The sequence below is a fragment of the Myotis nattereri genome (genome assembly GCF_964212035.1).
Source record: "Myotis nattereri genome assembly, chromosome: 13".
Classification (NCBI taxonomy): Eukaryota; Metazoa; Chordata; class Mammalia; order Chiroptera; family Vespertilionidae; genus Myotis; species Myotis nattereri.
Genome location: NC_138088.1, coordinates 43,286,500 through 43,295,769, shown reverse-complemented (window position 1 = coordinate 43,295,769; position 9,270 = coordinate 43,286,500). Strand labels below are relative to the sequence as shown.

The window sequence follows — 9,270 nt, the reverse complement described above, 5'->3', positions numbered from 1 at the left end:
GCCCTCTGGCTTCACAACGTACTGGATTGATTTGGCTTTAGACCTGGGGACGGGGCGAGTGGCACGTGACTGAGAGCTAAGCTACCTACTTGGCCGTCCTAAAGCTGGCTGTAGGGCTTTCCGGCCGCCAATCCCCGCTCTGTCAAACCTGGTCCGCTCTCGGCCCACTCCCCAGACACGGGAAAATCCCTGGGAAGCAGACAAAGAAGGCTCGGGTTACACCAAGACAGACCCGCCTCTCCTCCCCCTCACAGCTTGGGTTGGGGTTGCCTAAGCAGAACCAGCACCTAGCTCGCCCTTGGAGTAGGTGTCTGCCCAGGTGAGCAAGCTGCCAGTTCTGGTTCCTTACAGAGCATAGCCTGGCTTCCCTTAAACTCATAAAGTTCCACCCACGGGCACAAACAGGAAATTGGCCTGTATTTCAGGGAGGCACCTAGAGCTCCCTCCCTCTATGGCACCTAAGGCAGCCTGAGGTGTCTACAGCTATCTGGGCCATATTTATAGCCTTAGTACCTGGACAGCAAGAATGCAGGGCGTTTAGTCCTTCCTCAAACCCATCCACAGTAAAGAAGCTGCTAGAGGACCAAAACAGCCCCCTCACAGCCAAGTCTGATACTGAAGCTGAAGAAGGGGTGCAGGTCCCCCGGGCCCTGCTTGGCCAGGCCCTTCCTGAGCTCTCAGGGAGACGCTTAACATCCACGTGGACATAGGCAGGGCACTTTGCCTCAGTCCACTTTGGCTGGGTACAGGGACAGTGGCTCCCAGGGACCCCTCCCACTGCTTTCGGGGCTCCAAACACGCCTGAACACATGGTGGGCTCACCCTGATGTGAGGAGTTTGACAGTTGTGAAATGCAATGGGTTTGTATAAGGTGTGGGGTTCCGGGAGCATTAGCTCCCCCTCCCCCACCCCCATCATTCTGGTTTGTGCTATGTGGGGGTGTCTGTTAGGAGAGTGGGGCAAGACAAACAGACAAGCCTTCTATCCCCAATTCACAGAGATCTCACAAAGGTCCCTTAATGGAAACCCCTAATTTCCTGAGAACACGTCAGGCATTCTAGGGAGACCAGATGTGGAACCCATGTCCTTATAGGTAGGACTGACCTGGTGGCGTACATCTGGAAGGCATGGCTGACACTCAGTGTTAGAGACCTTGGATGAGGCCTAGACCAGCCAGCGGCTGGGAATGATTACCGCAGGATTAGGAGGCCTGGCTCCAGCCAGTCTGGGAGAGACCCCCAAGAAGGGAGGCCCTGGAGGAGCTCTCTCCTCCCTTCCCCCCGGTTCTCCCCCCACAGAAAACAGCTTTGCTCTGTGTGTTTCAGGAGACAATTGTAGCCATAGTTCTCACACATAAAAGACCAGAGATCCCAGACCCTTCTACAGGGTTCCAGAAGCCCTTCTTGGGTTGACAGGGAGACCTTGGTAAGGCAGCACTGCTTCAGAGAGGGAACCAATCTCCCAACCTTACAAAAGGATTCTTTCTCCCCAGGCCCCTCAGAACGTCTTGCATTCTCACCACACTTGCTGGCAAATCTAAAGGGAAACTGGAACTTTAGGGTATCAGAGGAAATGAGATGCAGGTGTCATCATTTAGGAATATTTCTGACAGGTTCTCTCCTATTTTCCCATCTCCTTGTTAAAAATGAGGAGTCCTATACCTCTCCTCGAACTTCTAGAATTAGACATGTCTGTGTGTGTGTATGTGTGTGTGGACTGGGGTGAGAGAGGGCCAAGTTTCTGCTTTTTCAAACAAGAGCCCTATGTATCCCAACACACACACTAACATAAGAGAAACGCTAAGAAGATACAGGAGGCCCTAACCAGTTTGGCTCAGTGGACAGAGCATCGGCCTGCCGACTTAAGGGTCCCAGGTTCGATTCCAGTCGAGGGCATGTACCTTGGTTGTGGGCACATCCCCAGTTGGGGGGTGTGCAGGAGGCAGCTGATCGATGTTTCTAACTCTCTATTCCTCTCCCTTCCTCTCTGTAAAAAATCAATAAAATATATTAAAAAAAAGGAAGGTACAGGAGGGTGAAAATGGACGGGGGGCCAGATAAGAATACGTTGAGCCTGAGTCCACACTGAGAGCTCAGTGAGTGGCTCATATCACAGAGACAGCAGGTCAGGCAGAGCCTAGGCATGTGGTCTGGTGAGAGGGGTCATATGAAGATCCTCAGGGAAGACAGGGATAAAGAGGCACCATCCTGTCTTCCAGAGGCCAAGAAGAGGTGTAAAGCAGTGCGCGTGTGAAGGCCCTTTAATGCTTTTGCTTCCTTGGGAGCACACAGCTCAGACAGGAGGGGACCCATCCACTCCCAATTCAAAGTGAGAAAATCCACTTTGACTGGGGAGACACCTAGTGGACAAATAAGAAGCAGCACAGAAACAAAGGCAATGAGAAAAAACATTTTTTTTTTTTTCAATAAAACTGGGAAAGGCTCTACAAAAAGTTATGCCTGCATCCACTCAAGTGGTCAGAGGCAGCATTCCATACAATCAGTGTCCAGGTGGCAGGCACTCTGTGCTCACAGCTTCCTTCCATGGCTCTCTGGCCAAGCTTCCACCGTCATCACAGGGCCCTGATGTTACAGAGCCAAGGACCAGGATCCAGTGAGAGTGAGTGCCACGGCACAGCAGGCTCCAGAGTGGGGAGCGGAGGAGCTTGGTACCCACCATGTCACCCTGTGGCTCCGAAAGCCTAGGCTGGAATTTTGGCAAGAAGTCTCTTCTCCAGGTTCAGGGGGCCTGACTTCACTGCTTCGAACTCGACTTGCTCATTCCCACCTCAGGGCCTATTTCCTCTTCCTTCTACCTGGATCCCTCTTTCTCCAGATGTCCACATGGCTCAATACTAGTTCTTTAGGCCCCAGCTCAAAGGTCTTCTGTGCAGAGACACCTTTTCAGACCTTAATCTAAACTAGCCTGTAAGCACTATCGCATTACTGTTTTTTTTTTTTTCAGATCGAATTTTTCACTACCTGAAATTACGTTTTGTGTTTATTTGTCCATTAACTTATCTTGTACTCTCACCAGACTGCATTTTCAATGGAAGCAGGGACTTCATCTGTCTTGTCAGTGCTGTATTCCCAGATCTAGAACAAAGCCTGGCACACGGTAGTTTCTCAAATATCTGCTAAACTGAATTCTCACTAGGGGACCCTGCCCTAGGCTAGGCCCTTCACACGGAGAAGGGCCCATCGCTTAGGACCACAGGACAGAGGCAGTCCTAGCAGAGGGCCAAGGAAGAGCCTATGCCCCAACCTGTCCTGTCAGGCTCGTGCCAGTGTCCTACGCTATCTCCTTCACCTTGCAAGTTGGGAGGGGTCTGGCTGGTTGGGGGCCTCACCCGAGAAAGGCTCAGAGTTCCGGGGCACAGCCCCCTTTTTACCAGAAGAGGACTTTTTGGCCACTAGGCCATTGTCATCCTTGATCTTCTTGAGCCGGGCCTTGCTCTTTGGTGGTATGGAGAAGGTGAGAGAGCTCTTGTTGAACTCAAGTGGGAAGACACCTACATCTCCATCAAAACGGTTCTTGGACACCTGCAGGTATCGTTTTCCTGGCCCAGTTACCAGCTTCCTGTCCTGCAGGATCAGAACATTGTCCGCTTCCTGGCTTGCCTGAGGGACAGGGAGCAGAGGATGAAGGAGCAGTGAGAAGACATCTGAGAGAAGCAGAAAGGAAGGTCGAGCGTGTAGGGAGAAGTGGCAAGAATGGGGAAAGGAAAAAGTACTTTCCCTTTTCATCAAAGCTTTTTGAACTATTGACCATGATGCTGGGGCCACTTGAGTTTTTCAGTTCCTTAGCAATCTTGCTACCATCCCCAGATTTTGTGCCTGCTGTTCCCTCTGCTTGTAACACTTCTCCTATACAGCCCATCAGCCCACTCAACCCCAGTTTCTTATCATTGAGGTCTTAGAGTAAATGTCTCACTTTATCAGAGAGACCATTCTTAATCCCCATAGAGAAGGCACCACCATCTTTCTACTTCAGTGTTATTCTCTTCCCCAGCTCCATGTTTGTTTCATCGTAGCACATGGTCTGTGCTCCTCACCCTGTGTTCCCTGTGCCCAGCCCAGGCCTGGCATGTAATAGGCATTCAGTGTACCTCGGAAGCTCCAGGATTGGGCTGGTCCTGCTGCCCAGAAGGCCCTCCCATTTAGTTATTAAACACCCACTATTGGCCAAAAGTCAACCCAACCTTTACTGACACCTCCTTTAGGAAGTCTCCCCAGATACCCCAGGATGACTCAGATGTCTTTTCTCTTTGTTCCCCAAATACCTGTGCTACCTATCATAGCTTTTATCACACTGAGTTGTAATCACTGTCTCACTGTTTTCCCCACTAGATGATGTGAGCTCCTGGAGGGGAAGGAGAGGAAAGGACCTACAATTATTCGTCTTTATATTCCTCATGTCATGGCCCCAGCTGCCTCTTCCAGATGAAATCAAGATGATTTAAGGCTAACTAAGGACTATGCCTGGTCACACCTGCCCCTCTACTTTCCAAAGCTTGGGCTCCTCTAAAGGTCACTTACTTTGGCTGAACCAAAAATGGATGCTGTCTGCAGTTCCTTATCATCATCCTCCTTCCGGGGATGAATGACCAGTGTCACATGGCAGTTACTGTCTGTCGCAAACTTCCGAAAAGCCCCAACAATGTAGTCTTGAGCTGCAATCCTACACCCATCCCAACAAAGAAAAGAGGTTATCAGATATCGACAGGACAAGAATATACACATACTCTTGATTCATTCACGTCTCCACAAAGCACCACAACCCCACTCTATACTCTTTACCCAAGGACTCACACTTAGGTCCCTGTCCATACTTCCTGCTGCTACACCCCACGCCTCATAAAGACATGGAGTGGGGTCTGTCTGGACACGTGTCAGAAAACAAGAGAGTACAGTGTGAGTGCCTAGGGGCCAGCTGCCTGAGAAGACATGTGTGTTCAAGGGGGTTCCAGAGAGACAAAAGGATGTCACCTGTCCGTGGACAGCTGCTCGTGACCCATCATGAACTGCAGATTGTCGATGACTACATGACAAATGTCATAGACATAAACCGCATGCTGCATTGTGTCTATTACAGTCCTGGGAAGAAGAAGAGGTAATGAATTCAAGAGTCAATTACAAGTAGTTTCCCATCCAACCCAGGCAGAAAGCCAGCGTTCTGAAAACCCCAGGGTCTGTTCTCCTGCCCTCCCATTCTTTAAAAACCCCAGGCCTGGGAATCTTACCTGATGTTCTGTTGCCCATGGAAAGTCATAAAATAGAGGGGTAGGTCCTCGAAGCGGTCGGCCCACTCATCGTATTTGTCCAGTTGCTCTTCCAGCCGCCCCAAAGCAAACTGTGTTAGCATGATCCGAGCTAATCTCACGTTGCTGATCTCAAAGCTACCCCATAGCGTGTTCACCCCCTGGGTACATAAATCTAGGGCATACTCACTGATGAATGTCGTCTTTCCACTGCCTGTTGGCCCTGCAGGGGGGTTGAACACAGATCTGGGTGAGGGAGGGAAGTCCTACCCTTGAAACCAAGACATGGAGCAGGGCCTCAAAGTTGGGAGGAAAAGCCCCCTCAACATTTACAGTAGTCCACACCCACATGTCACCTGGTCCTCTGCTACCACCCAAGCAGTGATTTCCCAAAGGGTAACCTGTAAAGACTGTCAGCTCGCCCTTCCGATGTCCCTTCAAGAGACGATTGAGGTCTGGGAAGCGGCTCCAGCGAACGCCAGCTACCTGCTCCACATTTGACAGTTCTCCTAGTACCTCCTCCCGAAGCTGCCGGAAAGACACAATAGACTTGTGCCAAGCGGGCAGGGCAGAGCGCAGAATTCGAGGAAGATTTAAGCCTCGGTTTAGGGCCTCCAGGGGGCGGGGATGCTGATCCCCAGGCCGCACCAAGGAGCATCGCTTGGGGTTCAGTTTGCGGGCAAACAACTTGGCAGCTTCCCAGGACCGAAGGTCATCCCCAAGCCAGAGCACGATACGTCGGAACTGTTCGAGGTAAGGAAGTAAGGCAGGGGGCAAGCAGGTTGTTCCTCGGGGAAGGGCAAGAGTGGGCAGCCCTGTGGATTGGTTTAAGGCCAGGCAGTCCAGCTCACGACTCGTCAGTACCACCTCAACATCTCGACGACCGATCAGCGGTAATCCAAACAGATTGTGGTAGGCTCCAGGCCGAGGAATGGTGGTCTCCACGTAGTGCACTCCATCCCCTTGGCCTTCAGCCCCTAGGAGCTTTAGGCCTCGTAATCCCGAACCTCCAGGGGAGAACCACGGGAAGACAAGGCTCCGAGCAGGCCGCAGATACCGCACACTGAAAAGCTTGAGTGTGTCGTCTGTCACCTTGGTAAGGCCAAACATCACACGAGCCAGCTGCGCCTCCTCCTGCTCAGGCAGCTCCCAGAGAGGTACCGCTCGGTCCCAGATCCTCCGGACCTCCTCGCTGTCCTCAGCTCCTGGGGCTTCACTCAGCAGGATTCCCTCTCTATCTCCATCGCCACGCCCTTCCACGCTGGCCTGGAAGTCTTCCCAGCTGCCCTCTGCTAGGCTGGTCATGCAGAGAAAGCGGCCTGTGGTCTTGTTAATGTAGAGGCTGAAGGAAGTGGTAGCACCAGTCTGGTCCTTGAGCTGCGAGGCTCCCAGAAAGGGGCTGGGTGCCCGCAGGCAGCTGTGGCCATCCTGGAAGGGGATCGCGTGTGCCCGCAAATATTGGCGGATTTCCGTTGCAGTTACAGGCAACACTGGCACCTCCAGGGCTGGGAGAGCCTCCTTCCTGTACCGTCTTCGAGGAGGGCCTGGGGCCAAGCTTCGAGGCAGGCCCCTCCAGCCCATCCACTTCCCGCGCAGGGACAGCAGGATACGGAGGGGGTACACACATCGGAGAAGGACCCACATTCCTAGTCAAATGGCGGAAGCCCCTGCTTCCGATGCCTTAGGTGCCTGGTGCAGGTCCCTTCCGTAATCAGACCCTAGGGATGCTCCACACGGCACCCGAGGTGGCTTCTCCCTTTCTTCAAACTTCTCCCTCATACACACCTGCCTGAATCCTCTTCGGCCCTTCTACATTGCTACTTGTACCCCAGGCCATCTGCACGATCCTTTCACGCCTCGGTCCCTGTCTGGCCCCCTCACAGCTTCTCCCATCGCAGCCTTTCACCGATGACGGCTTCTCCAGATTCTCTCCACCGCTACTGCCCTCCGCGGCGTCTCTGCGTCGTTCTCATCCCTGCAGCCCTCGGCGTCCTCTCCGCGGCCCCTCTGCTCTGGCTCCCCAAGCAGGGTCTCTCTCCGCGGCTCCTGCCCCCAAAGGGCACGACACGACTAGGGCGCCACCGTGCGGCCCCCGCCCCTCTCCGCGCCCCTTCTCCACCCGCGCGCGTCTTCCCTCCGGGTCACCCGCGGGGTCTCCGCCGCTCCGAGCCTGGGCCAGTGTCACCACTCGCGGCTCATGACTTTCGCTCGCAACGTGGGTCACTCACTCGCACGCGCCACACGCCAGGACCTCGGAATCAAAACTCCCCGGGGCGCGTGCCCCCGGAACCGGAAGCCCAGGTTAGCCCCGCCCCCTCCCCTGGAGCCGGGGCTCGGCGGCCTGGGCGCTGCAGCCATGACGGGGCGCGGGACTCCGAGCCGCTTCCTGACCAGCGTGCTCCACAACGGGCTGGGCCGCTACGTGCAGCAGCTGCAGCGCCTGAGCTTCCGCCTCAGCCGCGACGCGCCCTCGTCCCGCGGCGCCAGGTGAGCCTGCGAGGGGCGCGGGGCGGCGACTCCCGGCCGAGGTCGCCCGGGTCAGAGGTCGCCCGGGTCAGGGGTCACCGTGCTCACCCTTTTGGGGTTTCCCAGGGAGTTCGTGGAACAGGAGGTGGCCGACTTCGCCCGACAGAACCCGGGGGTCGTCATATACGTGAACGCGCGGCCGTGCCATGTGCCCAGAGTCGTGGCCGAATACCGTGAGTGGGCCGGGCGGGGGCGGGGGCGGGAGCTGGGGGCGGCCTGCGGGGGCCGGGGCGGCGGCGGCCTGCGGGCGGGCGGGCCCGTTTCCATTCCCGCGTCTGAGGTCTGACCGGCCCGCCGCCTCTCCCCCACCTCCCTCCTGCCAGTGAACGGGGCGGTGCGGGAGGAGAGCCTCAACAACAAGCCGGTCGAGGAGATCACGGCCCTGGTGAAGAAGCTCGCGACCCAGTCGGGCTTGGACATCATCCGCATCCGCAAGCCCTTCCACACGGACAGCCCGAGCGTCCAGGGCCAGTGGCACCCCTTCACCAACAAGCCGACGGCGCCGGGCGGGCTGCGCCCCCGAGAGGCCCAGGGTCCTGCCCCCGCCCAGGGGCAAGCGCAGTGAAGAGTTGCCCCGACTCCAGCCCCAGCCCCAGCGAAGGCGGTTCCTCCTCTTTTGGTTCCGGGGGTGACAAGCCCAGACGGACAGATGGAGCCCGCGAGAGAGAAAGTTGGTGCCAAAACTTTTGCTCGGGACAGAGAAGAGCTGCCTGTTGCTTTTGGTGCCCACTGCGAGGGGCAGTGACCTTGTGTCTCAATTAGCCAGTTGGCATGGCGGAAACCTGAGAGTCTTCTGGGCTCTTCCTGGGTCCTCCTCCTCTTTGAAATCCAGATTGATGACAGTGGTCCCGGCACCGCGAGGGACTCCCAGGCCGGCTTCTGCAGCGTCTCTGAGGTCCCGTTTCTGCAGCCACTGAGCGAGAGAGCGCCAGCACCTTCTCTGCTGTGAACCTGGCGCTGGGCGAGGCTATATGAATGCGTGTACATGACAAAACTGAGATGAATAAATGTGCCCACAGTCACACCTGAGGTCTTACTTCAAAATATTTTAAGCACAACCCCATTTTTCATGATCATAAAACCAGAAGTGGGGCATGTACTAAACCTTTCAGGATGCTTCATATCAAAAAGCTGTGACCCTTGGAGAGAGTGATTCTCAGGGTTACTGGTAAATGGGGAGCATCTTCTAGGGCAGCAGTTCTCAACCTGTGGGTCGTGACCCTTTGGGGGTCGCCTAAGACCATCGGAAAACACATATATAATTACATGTTTTGTAATTAGTCACTATGCTTTCATTATGTTCAATTTGTAACAATGAAATTTGGGGTCACCACAACATGAGGAACTGTATTAAAGGGTCGTGGCATTAGGAAGGTTGAGAATCACTGTTCTAGGGGTTTAGCTAAAAAAAAAAAAGAAAAAAGGTGGGGAAGATGGTGAGGAAAAGAGGTAGGAGGTAAAAACCTAGAAACCTTTATATGAGT

General features: G+C 54.7%; 2 protein-coding genes across 3 annotated transcripts; one reads left to right on the top strand and one right to left on the bottom strand.

The window, feature by feature from the left end:
- Positions 1-2,393: 2,393 nt before the first annotated feature.
- TWNK (twinkle mtDNA helicase) lies at positions 2,394-7,125 on the bottom strand (the record flags this gene model as incomplete). 2 transcript variants are annotated; one of them, XM_081104899.1, is made up of 5 exons in its annotated part: positions 2,394-3,620; positions 4,539-4,680; positions 4,989-5,096; positions 5,243-5,483; positions 5,662-7,125. In XM_081104899.1, the coding sequence occupies 5 exons, from the start codon at positions 6,902-6,904 to the stop codon at positions 3,306-3,308; spliced, it is 2,049 nt and encodes a 682-aa protein (XP_080961025.1). In that variant the 3' UTR covers positions 2,394-3,305. The 2 variants fall into 2 exon arrangements, with proteins under 2 accessions (XP_080961025.1, XP_080961026.1); XM_081104900.1 differs by having other exon boundaries at positions 2,395-3,620; positions 5,243-5,506; positions 5,610-6,904.
- Positions 7,126-7,567: 442 nt separating this feature from the next.
- Positions 7,568-8,808, top strand: MRPL43 (mitochondrial ribosomal protein L43). The gene is made up of 3 exons (XM_081104898.1): positions 7,568-7,747; positions 7,853-7,959; positions 8,110-8,808. Exons 1-3 carry the CDS (start codon positions 7,617-7,619, stop codon positions 8,349-8,351), a joined length of 480 nt encoding a protein of 159 aa, XP_080961024.1. The 5' UTR covers positions 7,568-7,616; the 3' UTR covers positions 8,352-8,808.
- The last annotated feature ends 462 nt before the right edge of the window (positions 8,809-9,270 follow it).

Bases quoted from the DNA above. Each gene is read 5' to 3' on its own strand.
- MRPL43 (XM_081104898.1), top strand. From the start codon at position 7,617: ATGACGGGGCGCGGGACTCCGAGCCGCTTCCTGACCAGCGTGCTCCAC. The intron at 7,748-7,852 runs GTGAGCCTGCGA...GGGGTTTCCCAG, and splicing joins CCCTCGTCCCGCGGCGCCAG to GGAGTTCGTGGAACAGGAGG. The intron at 7,960-8,109 runs GTGAGTGGGCCG...CCCTCCTGCCAG, and splicing joins CAGAGTCGTGGCCGAATACC to TGAACGGGGCGGTGCGGGAG.